The following is a 14,873-nucleotide window of genomic DNA, read 5'->3' as shown; positions in this document are numbered from 1 at the left end:
GGCCCAGTAGCTTGTGGCCATTCTACACTGGGGGGAGGCGACACAAACACTCCTGCCCGGTCACGGCCATTACACTAAGACACAAAATGAAGGAAAAGACAGTTATTTTCTTGATGCAACATGACTCTACAGTTAAAAGGAGGCGTCATTTACCTTTGGGGGAGGGCAAGCCAGCTTGAAGGCGTGTTCGATGGCATTCAGTGCAACATAATTGGGATCGGCCAGGTTGAACAGCTCTCCAATCCTGGCCTTGATTTCCATCTTGTCGAGCGGCTCCTTCCTGGTCCTCGTCGGGTCAGCGCCTCCTTGGTACTCGAAGCCGGGGTGAATCCTTTTCTGGCAAGGCTGGATTCTTCGGCTGATGAAGTTGCCGACAACGCTCGGGCCATCAAGCCTTCCCCACGGGATCATCCCGAGCAGTTCGGCGATCTGCTCCAAGTTCTCGGGCCTCTCCGACCAGCTGCTTTTCTTCTCTAGAATCAGTCCCACATCACACAGAGTGATGGTGTTCGGCTCTTCACGGATGTAGAACCACTTCTTGTACCACTCGTCTAATGAGGTGTTCCAGGGGCAGTGCAGGTATTGAGCCTTCATGCCGTCACGCAGGTTCAGGTAAACACCACCGGCGATCTTCGAGCCACCGCTCCCTTTCTTCCGAAGACAGAATAGGTGGTGAAAGAGGTCGAAATGGGGCTGGAAGCCACCATAAGCCTCGCAGAGATGGATGAAGGTGGAGACAAGAAGAATCGAGTTGGGATGCAGATTGCAAATCCCAATCTCGTAGTACAAGCAGAGACCCTGAAGGAAAGGGTGCACTGGAATCCCAAAACCCCGTTTGAAGAAATCTTCAAAGACCACAATCTCACATGGTTGTGGATCGGGGAAGCTTTCTCCTTCCGGTGCACGCCATCCCGCAAGTGCCTTGTTGTGGAGCACTCCCATGGCGACGAGGTCCTCGATGGTCTGCTCGTTGCTCCGCGACTTCCACCATTCCTTCGCCATGACCCCGCCTTTCTTCTAGGCGTCTCTCTTCGCCATTAGTTCGTACTTACTAAGTGGGTGGATGCGGGAGACCGAGGGGATTGGTGATGATTTTTGGGGGAATAGGGTTCGGCAGGAGGAAGAAGAAGGTTGCGGCGGCGGATGACAATGGGGAATGGTATGAGTAACTTACGAGATCTGCGTTATATAAAACAAAGAGCACCGTCGTTTCGTCCGCCCGAGAATATTGGGAGTCGTGCGCACGCGCCGCAGACGGTTGTTCACACAACCTCGAAATCTACGCCAATAAACGCGCTCCTTCGTTAACAGTGTACGCGCCTCTTCGTTGATGGTGTAAGGGGGCCTACACTGACACACCTCAATACAGGTGTCAACCGACTGTTTGCAAAAAAAAAAGAAGACAGAATGACGTACTATACCTATTTACTTTTTTGACCAGACGTGTCAGACTGGCCTTGGCAGAGAATAGAGAAAAGTACACAAAATAATAGTACAAGCAGCGCAAGTGATCGTGGATTTGTCTTGACTACTACTGTGCTTAGATACTGCCCAGACCACTAATGTGCTCGGGGACTGCACAGACCACTACTGTGCTTGAATACTGCCCAGACCACTTTTGTGCTCGGGGATCGCTCCGACCACGGCCGTGCTCGGGGACTGCCCCGACCACTGCTTGCATAATGGTTCTCCTTGGCTACATGTGATCTGTACTCACATACAGTTAAGAGACTTTTCTTTAGACCTCGCTGCAAGGCTCATAATTCGCCTTCTAGCAAGCTCAGGGATTACGTCGATGCGATGCACCTGTCGGTGTATCTTGTTTTGCCTGTACGACAATTGGATTCTTAACCTCAGCGGAATTTCTTTTTTAGACCCTGGCACCACGTGCCTGCGTCACCTACTACCAGGCTCGGGGACTAAGTGGGCACACTTCACCTTGCGGTGAATGTGTTTGTTTTTCGACCCCTACGCTTCTAATGTTTAAGGATGCTGTGCTTCAAGACCACTTACATTTCTTTTTAGAAATACAAGTGGGCACACTTCTCAGGACAGAAATCTTTTTCTTTTTTCTTAAGAGCACCATACATTCTTCGGACAACCTACTTCTCCGGTGATGACGGTGGTTGGAGGCATCAAGAATTCAAGCCTTGCTTGTCGGAGAAGGTTAAAATGGCGTGTCGCAGCATAATACATGATGCTCAGGGACTAGCTGTGGGGGTATTAACCCCTATACCCTTACGGCTAAGCTTGGGCTGGTCCGGATCGATGGGTTCAGTCCACCCGAAAGATGATGTGCGGCCCAGTTAACCTGATCGGAGTCCCACACAAGGAATCAAGACGGATTTGGCGACCAAGCAGGATCCTAGTCGGTTAGAATAGGAATCCTTATCTGGCCACATATGGCAATTGTAACTGACTAGGATTAGTTTCCAGATCTATAACCCTGCCCCCCAGACTATATAAGGCGGGCAGGGGACCCCTCTAAAAAACATCTCTCATTAACATACAGCAATACAAATCAGACGCAGGACGTAGGTATTACGCCTTCTTGGCGGCCGAACCTGGATAAAACCTCGTGTCTGTCTTGCGTCACCGTCTTGTTTGGGGCCTGCGCACCTGTCTACCGATAATCTACTACCTTGGGCATACCCCTAGGTAGACTGCCGACCATATTTCGTCGACATGGAGCAACGAGCAAACCATCGAAGACCTCGTCGCCATAGGGGTGCTCCACAACAAGGCCCTTCGCTGGATGGCGCGCACCGGAAGGAGAAAATGCCCTGGCTCGGGTATGGCGGCCCATTGGTCCTTCCTGCTGAAGTAGATTTCACGGTGAGACCACAGAGGAAGCCGTGGATCGGTGAGAAGGTTGTCGGTGTTTGCCACGTTCAAGCAAGCGCGGGCGAGCAACTTGCGTTCTCGCTTGGTCTCAATGGACACCTTGCCGCCGATGATGGTGTGCACGCGATCAGTCGGCTTGACGTATTTATGACGAGGGTCTGCATCGTCGTCGTCGTTGTCCTCGTTGCATTGTTCTCCCGCGTCGTTAGGCTTGTCGGACGTATCCGGAGCCTGTTGACGCGTGTAGATAGTCTTGAGGACGCGGCAATTCTCCATGGTGTGGTTTGACTTAGGATGGAGCTGGCAGGGCCCCTTCAATGCTTTGGCGTAGTCGTCCTCGTAGTTACGACGTCCACCGCCCTTTTTCACAGTATTGACCTCGCCGTCGTCTTCCCGAGCGCGCTTGCTCCTGTAATCGTCACGGTGGTTGCGCCGCTGATTACGTTGATCACGGTGGTCACGGGAGTCGTTGCGCTGGTTGCGGCGGTCAAAATTGTCGTTCTGACCACGATTGCCGCGGTAATCGTCGCGGTGTGGGGGGTGGTCGGAGCGTGGAACCCTTGCTGCTTCTTCAACGATTATCTTTTTAGCGTCGTCAGCATCCGCGTATTTCTTAGCGGTGGCCAAAAGCGCTGTGACTGATTCGGGTCTCTTCCGGAGGAGCTTGTCTCTTAGGGCGTCGTGGAAGCGGAGGTCGGTGACAAAAGCCTCGATTGCTTCGTTGTCGGAGATTGATGGGACCTTGATGCGCATCTCCAAGAAATGCCGAACGTACTCACGCAGTGGTTCATCCTTCCAATCTCGGATCCGTTGCAGATCGTACTTGTTGCCGGGTTGTTCACAAGTAGCGATGAAATTGTCGATGAAGGCCTGCCTGAGCTCCTGCCAAGAGTCAAAATAGTTCGCTGGCAAGCTAACCAGCCATTGGTGACCTACATGACCAACAGTGACTGGGAAGTAGTTAGACATGACGTGCTCGTCAGCCATGGCTGAGCGGCACGCAGTTTCGTAGAGCATGACCCATAATTCGGGGTTTTCCTTGCCGTCGTACTTCTGAAGTTTCTCGAGTTTAAAATTCTTGGGCCATATGACTTTGCGAAGGTGTGGAGTGAACTGCTTCAAACCCGGCGGGCCGTGGGCAGTGTCATATTCCATACGGCGATAGCTTTCATGGGATGCACGATCGTTGGCTCTCTGGTTGATGAGAGCGCGCAGATCACGTCCGACGAGGTAATGGCGGAGATCGTTATTGCCATCGCGGCGATCTCGATTGCCATCTGGATTAGCCCTGTGACTGTGGTTATCACGGCGATTGTCACGGTTATCTCGGCGGTTGTCGCCTCGAACGTCGTGGCGGTTATCCTCCCGATGGGGGTTGTCGTCCCGACCACCATCATGACCACCGTTTCCGCCTTGACGGTTGTCCGATGGGTCGTTATTGCGCGAGCCACGTTGGTTGAGTGGCTGTGAGCGACTTGAGTATTGGTGGCTGTGGCTTGATTCGACAGAAACGGATGGAGCCCGGGCTTGATTCATCTCTACGGTCTGAGCCATAGCAGCCGTCAGGTAAGCTTGTATGTCATCACGGATTGCTTGGGTCTCGGGAGTGTTGGGCAGCCGCTGCATTGTCGCCATGGCGATGGCTACGTTGGCGCTTGGGGTCTTGAAGACTTGTTTGTCCCCTACCCTGTCGAAAGCATTGTTGAGGTCACGTGGTTGGACCCTTATGCGTCGTGCCTCCTGGTCTGCTTCAGCTTCGATTTGTCGGCGATTAAACCGGTCAATATTGCGTGCTTCGCGTGCAGTCTTTTCTTGTTCTGTTTCGCCAACTGCTGGCGGCTCGTCGTTGCTGACAACATGGATCAAATCCCCTTGTCTTGGCGGGAAAGATGGAAATTGGGGGAAACCCGGGGCGTGGTCTGGTAGATCCAGATCGTATTTGACGCCTTCATCTTCGTGACGCTGAAGCTCGGTGTGGACAGATGCGTTGGATGCGATGCCGGATGAGGAGCTGGAGTCACCCTCTCGGACTGTGTGGACGGATCCTTCTTGATAATCTTCAATCCGGACCATGTTGACGATGTTGCATGGCTTCGGCCGAGATCGGTGTATAGGACACAGATCCGAGCGGCGTCACAGGTTGTACGCGTAGCTGGAGGCAGCGTTTTGTAGGCCGTAGGGCTGGACCTGGTGGTTCTCCATCAGGACTTTGTACTCGTAGAGTCGGAGACCCATCGCGACAGCTGGCTGGCGACGAGCGAAACGCCCCTCAGGAGTTGATACGACCACAAGATCTGTTCCAAGTCACGCAGGACGACTGGTCCGAGCTGGTCGGATAGATCTGTTGTGGGGAGCTGTTACCTGCTCGTTAGGTTGGCTTTGAATCGTACTTACCAGAGCCAGGGTTTCAGTGAGTTGGATGCCAACCCAATCAACGGAGTCGAGCAGGTCGGTGTTGTCGATCTGCTTTCCTCTGTAGCGGGGAAGCGGATGACGGGTTGTCGGCGTGGCTGTAGGCGTGGTCGGAGCCAGATGTCCCGTGGTCGGAGCCAGGTCCATCATGGTTGGAGCCGTATCCGTTGTGGTTGGAGCCGTGTTCACCGTGGTTGGAGCCGTGTTCACCGTGGTCGGGGCCGTGTTCACCGTGGTCGGAGCCGTAGCCGATGCAGGTGAAGTAGTCGTCGGCGCAGGTTGAATCCACGCCTCCTCCGTGGTCATGGCGATGGAGTCGTCGGAGCCGGTGGTCCAGGTGATCTGGCTGACGGTGAACGTGAGGCCGTTGGGCGTAGCCATGGAGCCGGAGATGATGACCATCTTGTTTGCTTGGAGAGCAGTACGCACACCCCCTACCTGGCGCGCCACTGTCGACGAAATATGGTCGGCAGTCTACCTAGGGGTATGCCCAAGGTAGTAGATTATCGGTAGACAGATGCGTAAGCCCCAAACAAGACGGAGACGCAAGACAGACACGAGGTTTTATCCAGGTTTGGCCGCCAAGAAGGCGTAATACCTACGTCCTGCGTCTGATTTGTATTGCTGTCTGTTAATGAGAGATGTTTTTTAGAGGGGTCCCCTGCCCGCCTTATATAGTCCGGGGGGCAGGGTTACAGATCTGGAAACTAATCCTAGTCAGTTACAATTGCCATATGTGGCCGGATAAGGATTCCTATTCTAACCGACCAGGATCCTGCTTGGTCGCCAAATCCGTCTTGATTCCTTGTGCGGGACTCCGATCAGGTTAACCGGGCCGCACGTCGTCTTTCGGGTGGACCGAACTCATCGATCCGGGCCAGCCCAAGCTTAGCCGTAAGGGTATAGGGGTTAATACCCCCACACTCTTACTCTCCCGTCCTCTCCACCGCTGATGGCCCTCGTCACGAGAACCGCCGCAGCCTCCATCACTAGTGGCGCTAGAGCCCCTCTGTTCGTCAACGCCGCTGCGTGCCGGCCAAGAGTGCGGCGCCGTGGCTGGGCCCAACTCTGCAGAGACTCGTCCCTCCAAGGTCCTCCAAGTGCCGATTCTCCTGCTCAAGAGCAAGAGGATATGAAGAAGAGCGAGACGGTGCCAGAGGCTGCTTAGATTGCCGGAGGCAGCGGCAGGAGGTTCAGCGACTGGAGCACGTCGGTGCTCATCTTCGGGATCTGGGCGGGATCTGTGATTTGTCATTCCATAGAAAAAAATTGTGATCTGTGATCTGTGGAGGCTGAATGCTGGAGGTAGAAGAAGGGTGGAGGTTGTTGGATCTTAATCCTATGGTGCAAAAAAATTCATGTGTTGAAACTGCATAAAACACATGGTTGTACAATAGACAGACTCAAATAAAATAGGCATGTGTCGACAAAAGATGTTTGGTAGTCCACCGAGGGGTATCCAACGATGGTAGATTTGTCGATGGGGTGCGTGTAATCAGGAACCGGATGGTGACACAAGGCGCAGAGACAACGATGTAGACAGGTTCGGGCCGTCTGATCGATGTAATACCCTACGTCCTGTGTCTTTGTTGTATTGTATTGACTATGAGATATATGTAGATGTCGACTAGGGGACCCCTGCCTCTCCTTATATACTCTGGAGGGGTAGAGTTACAAGGAAAATATTTTATTTGTACTATACAATATCCTGTGGTGCACGTCGATCAGTGCCGTGCACTCCTTGATTTTGTGGGCTGAGCCTCTGATGGTGCGGCTCATGTCTTGTCTTATGAATATCGGGTCAAGTAAAGTCTTCCTAAAGAACAGTGCATTGGATCATTTTCATAGCTGATAAGCCAGGTCTGTAAAAGTCTTCCTAAAGAACAGTCCATTGGTTGGGTCACTCCAGTGTCAGTCAGTCTGAAAAGGCTGCTGATTGTTTCAGCTGCGTGGAAGAGTCAGGTTTTTCAGCGCCTCTCGTCTTCACAGAACTCGTTTTCTTGCTGGTGGCTGGTGTGTGGCGACCGCATCAAGGCGAGTGACCTCATTCAGAACAGTCACAACGACAACGAGTGCGCCCACCAGCGCACGGCGACTACCAAGGCTGTGCTCGCAGAACAGTCAGGGTGTACACATCACATTGTCGCGTGGGACAGGTTTTATGTTGACAATGACAACAATTAAATCAACGCGTATGTTCGTATGTTGATAACAATTTTTGACGCTTATGGTTATACCTGACAGTAGTCCGTATGTTCGTTGCACATTCCTCTTTGTGTCTCTCTCTAAGCCCTAGTGCCGCAAAACTCTCACTCGGCCACCAGTTCAGCATCCAGTCAACCGAAAATCTCAAAGAGAGTATAGAGCCTGAAAGCTTTTCCAGGGCTTATCAAGGCGAAGCGAGCATTGAACCTGCTAAGGGCTTATCAAGGCGAACAGAGTTATGTCTGCTAAGCTGGCATCCTTGGTCGTCCTGCTCCTTGTGATCCATGTCCCCTCGTCGTCTGCGGACGACGACGGCCACCAGTTCATTTACCAAGGCTTCGCCGCGTCGGACCTCGCACTGGACGGGCTCGCCGCCGTGACGCCCGGCGGCCTCCTCGCGCTGACCAACGCCACGTTCCAGGCGAAAGCGCACGCGTTCCGCCCAGCCCCCGTCCACTTCCTCAACGCGTCCTCCGCCGCGGCGTCGAACGCCACCACGGGGCGGGCACTGTCCTTCTCGACGTGCTTCGTCTTCGCCATCGTGTGCGATTACGAGGGTCTGAGCGACCACGGCCTCGCCTTCGTGGTCGCCCCGACCACCAACTTCTCCGCGGCCAAAGCCGGGCAGTACCTGGGCGTCTTCGGCGCGATCAACGGCACGGCGAGCGACCCCGTCCTAGCGGTGGAGCTGGACACCATCATGAACCCGGAGCTCCGCGACATCAACAGCAACCACGTCGGCGTCGACGTCAACAGCCTCGTGTCGGAGCAAGCCACGCCGGCCGGCTACTACGACGACGCGGCCGGCGGCGCCTTGCGGGAGCTGCAGCTGAACAGCCGGAAGCCGATGCAGGTGTGGGTCGACTACGACGGCCAGGCCGGGCAGCTCGACGTGACGCTAGCGCCAGTGCAAGTGCCGAAGCCCAGCAGGCCTCTGATCACCACGGCCGTCGACCTCTCCACGATCGTCGCGCGGGGCCCGATGTACGTCGGCTTCTCCTCGGCGACTGGGGTCATGGTCACGCACCACTACGTGCTCGGGTGGAGCTTCAGCCTGGACGGACCGGCCCCACCTCTCGACGTGTCGAAGCTCCCCGTCCTGCCACGCGTGGGTCCCAAGCCTCGGTCCAAGGTGCTGGACGTCCTGCTGCCACTCGGCACCGCGCTGCTCGTGGCTGCAGCGCTCGCAGCCGTCTTCTTCGCCGTGTGGAGGCGGCGCCGGTTCTCCGAGGTGCGGGAAGACTGGGAGGACGAGTTCGGCCCGCACCGCTTCTCGTACAAGGACCTGTTCCACGCCACCAACGGGTTCAGCGACAGGAACTTGCTCGGCGTCGGGGGGTTTGGGAGAGTGTACAAAGGAGGAGTGCTCCCATCATCCAGTGGCCTAGAGATCGCAGTGAAGAGGGTGTCGCATGATTCCAGGCAGGGCGTCAGGGAGTTCGTCGCGGAGGTGGTGAGCATCGGCCGCCTCCGGCACCGGAACCTCGTGCAGCTGCTAGGCTACTGCAGGCGCAAAGGCGAGCTCATCTTGGTGTACGACTACATGGCGAACGGGAGCCTTGACAAGTACCTGCACGACCAGCACGTGCCGGTGCTCTCGTGGCACGAGAGGTACCGGATCATCAAGGGCGTCGCGGCAAGCCTCCTGTACCTGCACGAGGACTGGGAGCAGGTCGTCATCCACCGAGATGTCAAGGCGAGCAACGTGCTGCTTGACCACGAGATGAACGGCCGGCTAGGCGACTTCGGTCTGGCAAGGCTGTACGACCACGGCAGCGATCCTCAGACGACTCACGTGGTCGGGACCATGGGGTACCTCGCGCCGGAGCTCGTGCGCACGGGGAAGGCGACGACCTCTACCGACGTCTTCTCTTTCGGCGTGTTCCTCCTGGAGGTCGCCTGCGGACGGAGGCCCATCGACCGCGACGTCAACCGCGACGGCCGGGTCGTGCTGGTGGACTGGGTGATCGAGCGCCACCGCAACGGCTCGCTCCTGGACGTGGTGGATCCACGGCTCGTGGGGATGTACGAGGTGGAGGAGGCGACGCTTGTGCTGAAGCTGGGTCTGATGTGCGCGCACCCGTCGCCTAACGTGAGGCCCAGCATGCGTAGGGTCGTGCAGTACTTGGACTCCGACCAGACGGTTCCTCTTCCTGATCTGTCACCGAGCTACTACACGAGCTACAGCATGATGTCGCTGATGCAGAATGACGGGTTTGATTCGTACATCATGTCGTCAGGCAAGTCCCATCCATCCATGACTAGCATCGGTTTATCCTCTGTGAGTGTTCTATCAGAGGGAAGATGATCCGTCTTTTCTGTAGCTCACGCATGCGGTTGTCCTTTCTGGTATGACACGTTTCGAATGCAAAAGGTCTGTTCTTGAAAATAGAAATCCGCTTTTCCGATTTATATCCACCAATGTGTTTCAATTTTTTGCCGATCTGAAAATCCTAATCAAGCTCGCTTCGTATATACCATCAAATGGACAAAAAAAAAACATTGCGCTCTACTACCTCCGTCCTAGAAGAATGTAATTCTGGGTTTGGTCACAGTCAAACCAACTCAAAATTAACCAAGTTTGTGAAAAATGGTATCAACGTTGAAGACTCAAGATAGTTATATTACAAAATATATTCCACAATAAATACAATAATACTTATTTAGTATAACAAATATTAATATAAATATAATAATACTTATTTAGTGTAACAAATAATAATGTCTTTCTATATAGATTTAGTCAAATTTAAGATAGTTTGACTGAGCATTATTCTAGAACCATATCCGTTTTTTTTTGCGACGAAAGAAGAATTATATTAGATAATAGCTAGGTACATCAACACATTACAAGCACTCTGGATTACACAAATATCCAGCTGATTTTCATTTAAATTATACCTATGCTGTGAATAGCTCCATATCTTAAAACTAAACATGTACGACGCTTTGTAGTATGGATGATCGTACATGCAAACACTCGGCAAAAGGCCTGAGAACAGATGCCCAACGAACAACGGCCAACATTCATGTAGGCGGAGTTGAGAAACTTCTTGTTTCTAATGTCTTCCTTCTTCTTGCTGCCACTGAAGAATGAGAAAGACTAATCTGAAATTTATTCTCCATAACCCTTCATTGTGGCCAAATCTAACTACAATACAACGGAGAAGTGATCGGAGAAAATTATTCCATGGTGTGCGACACCATCTCCGCCTTAATGTCATCATCCGAAAATAAAAGTATCCATGTCGTCATACCAGTGAGGATGTTGACGCTGTAGTTATTGCTCTCATCTTCAACAGAGCCGTCATAGAGAAAACGATTCCACCCTGTCCTCTCGCCGTCGTCGGAGAGGAGGAGGAGGAGGAGGAGGAGATAAATCATCAAAACTAAGAAACTTGGCATGGAGAAACCCTAACCCTAAGGACTCGATCTACTGAGAAAAATTATTAAAAAAGATAGATCTCCACTCCCTTTGACCTCCGGCGATATATCGGAGGGAGGAAGAAGGGAGACCAGCGGTGATAGAGACTGGGTGCGGTGGTGGCGGCGCTCCTCCCAGTTGGGACCAAGAAATACTTATTTTGTTGCTCGTACCACCTAACACCTGCAGGTCCAGCAGGTGATAACAGGTTGCACTTGCTTCAGTAAGCAAATTCGATTTCAATGTATAATGGAACGTGACGGTTACATCTATATCTTCTATACATAATAATATTAAAGTGATAAAATTTCTCTTCACCAATTTTTTTCGTCTTGCCTTTCCTTAACTAATTTCATGAATATGAAAACCATATATAGCATTTCTCTTTATATAAAAGTGAATGACTACTTAAGGTAGTCTGAAATCCTAATCCAATTAGATATCTCCGATTCTGAGTAATCTTAATCCAATTAGATATCTCCTATTCCGAGTAATCTGAATAAAAATAGTTCTAATTCTAATCTAAATAGAAAAATATAAGAATAGAAATTCTAATTGTAATCCAATTAGATACCTACGTGAGCGCCATCATCACGCTGAGCGCTCGCCCGTGCAAGGGGCCGCCCGCCGCCGAGCATGCTGAGGTCGCCTGGCCACTCGCGCCCGCCCACGGCACACGCCACCGCATGGAGTTCTGGATCAGGTGTGTGGAAGTCAGAAAACTGAATGGGTGAGGAGCGTAGCGTTCAGGGAGAAACCGAGAAAAGAGATAAGGTTGGAGTATTTTAGTCCTTTCCTACGGGTATTTTCTCTTTTTAATTTTTTTGGCCATTTTTTTTATCTATGGACAATTAACACGGGCACAAAACAGGATGAAAGGAGGCTTCAATTTGAAGTCGCGAGCACAAAATTAGGAAGTTAAAAAAAGAAGTGAAGGTAAAATCACAATTACAATTTAAAATAGGGGTAGAAACAATAAATTTATTTATTTTATCGTTAATTGTGTTGATTTTTCTACTCATGGTCCACCTATTGCTTTTTGTGCCTGGGATTTTGGTTTAACTATAACGAAACTCGATAGTCTGCTTTGTGCCTAGGATTTGGGTTTAACCATAACAGAACTCTATAGTCTGCATCAGATGATTAATTTTTTTGCGAGGTAGAAGATCAGATGATTAGTCTCCAATCACCTGTCCAGTTCAACGCCTTCTTTTTTGTTAAATATACCATGTCAGATAGTCAGTGGCCATGGGAGAATGGGTCTCTTCACAGCAGGTTTTTTTCCAAACATGATTTGTCTAAAAATGGCTTATGAATTTTTTTCCAGTTATGGACATATTTCCTAGTAAATATTTAATCCACACATCTTCAACTAACCATGCAATAATGTGTCTGTTCCGTTCACGAAACAAATTCGATTTCAATGTATAGTGGAACGTGACGTACTATTACATAAATCTTTAATCCACACGTCTCCAGCTGACCATGCAATATTGTGTCTGTTCCGTTGATGCTCGAGCACATTTGCTAGCCTAGTACTCTCTCCATCCTAAATTATAAGTCGTTCTAAAAATTTTAGAGAGTCAAAATATCTTAAGTTTAACCAAATTTATATGATAAGATAATAACATTTGTGATAGCACTAAGTATCATTAGATTCTTTATTAATTATATTTTTTTATAGGAAACCTATTTGATGCCATAAATCTTTCTATTTTTCTCAATAATTTTAGTCAAACTTGAGATGCTTTGATTCTCCAAGATTTTTTGAATGACTTATAAATTGGAATGGAGGGAGTACCTAGTATTAGAGTGAAATTTACCATAGGATCTAAAGTTATTTGTAGGTGTCACATAGGTCCCAAAGTCTCAGAATGCATATTTAGGTCCTCTGTAGTTTGCTCGGGTCTCATCCAGATCCAAACGGGTGTTTAGCAGACCCGATAGCTGATGTTATATGCTGACTCGGTGCTTCCATGAATGTTAGCGGCAAAGCTCGATCTTAGAAAAATCATTATATTTTTTCATATGACCTCGAATGAAAATGATTCTTATATAAAAATTGTTGCCCTTGATGAGACCTATAACTTTATAGTTTTAAGTTTTGTCATTTGAGGTTGTTAAAATGAGCAAGAAATAATATAAAATTTCTATTTGTTAGGATGAGATCTACAAGTTTGGTACGCGAGTAACATGTTGTTTAAACTTTATAATATGTTATTTTTTGAGATCTTAACGATTTCAAATGAAAAAAAAACTTAAAACTAAAAAGTTGTAGATTTTATTGAACGCTGTAATTTTCATATACAGAGTGAAAGCGTCTAGGCCCCTAGCTGGATTTCGATGATTAATGATAATACATGATTATTGTGACTAACGTGTGTTTTACAGAGGCAATTAAGTTAGGTCACAGTAATGGAAATTGATTGGGCAATCATGGTTATCATGCCCCTACGATGGAAATTGTTTCGATTTTCAAAGGATGGACAACAAGGTTAAGGATGGACTAGTTCTAAGTGTCGTTTGGTGTCGAAGAGACACTTAAAGTAGTTTATGACTTTGTTTTTCCTTTGGCCGTACTATTAAGAGGGTATGGATGGATAGCTTGACCTAGGTGAGTCTAGTGGGTTAGGTGTGGTGCACATTTATTAAAACTAGCACTAGATAGCTCCAAAATAGCCCTTAGATCAATTGGAGCAAACTCCATTCACATATGATTACGAGTTGAAAGTGAATGGAGGGTCAAATACTAACCGAGCGCTGGTTTTGTTGTGACCGGACGCTGACGTAGAGTCCGGTCAGTTTATTTAATCAAGGTGAAGTCATCTGGTGTGACCGGACGCTGAGAGGTGAGTGACCGAACGCCAGGTGCCAGCGTCCGGTCGACTCTAGTAAGGTTCCAGAGAGGAAAAATCGTGACCGGACACTGCCCAGCGTCCGGTCACAACTTAAACACTGGGTTTCAGGGTAAACTGACCGGAGCGTCCGATCAACTTGACCGAAACGTCCGGTCACCCCACAGACGCACATAACGATTCGTTTTGAATGAGAGGTTATAAATACTTATTCTATTCACTCAAGGGATCACTTTTGCTCGTTCCAACAGCTGAGAAACACCCTTGAGAGTGCTAAAAGAGCAAGGTCCTAGTGAGGTAATTGAGATTTGAGAATCCAAAAGAGAGCCCTTATTAGTGAAAGCAAGAGTAGCAAAGTGTGTGCATTCACCCTTCTCATTAAGCTTATCGTGGTCAAGTGAGAGTTCGTGCTCGTTACTTTTGGTGATCGCCATCACCTAGACGGCTTGGTGGTGATTGAGAGCTTGGTGATCATCCGGCGGAGCTTGTGGATGACCCAATTCAAGTTGTGAGCGGTTGTGCGTGATTCACCGAGATGGAGTGTCAAAGAATCATCCCGTAGAGAGCACTTGATCCTTGCGCGGATCAAGGGGGAGCTACACCCTTGCGCGGGTGCTCCAACGAGGACTAGTGGGGGAGTGACGACTCTTTGATATATCGGTAAAACATCGTCGCGTTCCTTCTTCTCTCTTTACTTTGAGTATTTACTTTGAGCAATTCAATTTTTGTCTTTACATTCATAGAATTGTCATGCTAGAGTAGGTTTGGAACTTAGGTTACAAGACTTTTTGTGCGGTAGAACATTAGAAACACTTACTAGGCACAAGGGGTGAAGTGGGCTAACCGTAGGGTTTAATTATCGTAAAGAAATTTATAATTAGCCCAATTCACCTTTCTTTTGGGCATCTTGATCCTTTCACAGAGTATCTTCTTCCAACATTATATAAAAAGATACTCCCTCTGTTCCTTAATATAAGCCATATAGATTTTTAAAGAAAATTTCAAAATGTAGGTACGTATCAGCTCCCGCGCCGATTAGTTTGAAAACCTTCCCACCATACATACCACATGCCCCAACCAATCCCTTAGATTTAGGAAGCAATCTGATTGGGAGAGAGAAGATGGCTTGATTT

General features: G+C 49.6%; 1 protein-coding gene across 1 annotated transcript; it reads left to right on the top strand.

Annotated features, from left to right (window-relative positions):
- Nucleotides 1-7,541: 7,541 nt before the first annotated feature.
- LOC136542500 (L-type lectin-domain containing receptor kinase SIT2-like) lies at nt 7,542-9,819 on the top strand. Its single transcript, XM_066534973.1, has one exon. It carries the CDS (start codon nt 7,700-7,702, stop codon nt 9,767-9,769), a length of 2,070 nt encoding a protein of 689 aa, XP_066391070.1. The 5' UTR covers nt 7,542-7,699; the 3' UTR covers nt 9,770-9,819.
- The last annotated feature ends 5,054 nt before the right edge of the window (nt 9,820-14,873 follow it).

The sequence above is a fragment of the Miscanthus floridulus genome, chromosome 3, assembly GCF_019320115.1.
Source record: "Miscanthus floridulus cultivar M001 chromosome 3, ASM1932011v1, whole genome shotgun sequence".
Classification (NCBI taxonomy): Eukaryota; Viridiplantae; Streptophyta; class Magnoliopsida; order Poales; family Poaceae; genus Miscanthus; species Miscanthus floridulus.
This window is presented reverse-complemented; position numbering and strand designations above follow the sequence as displayed.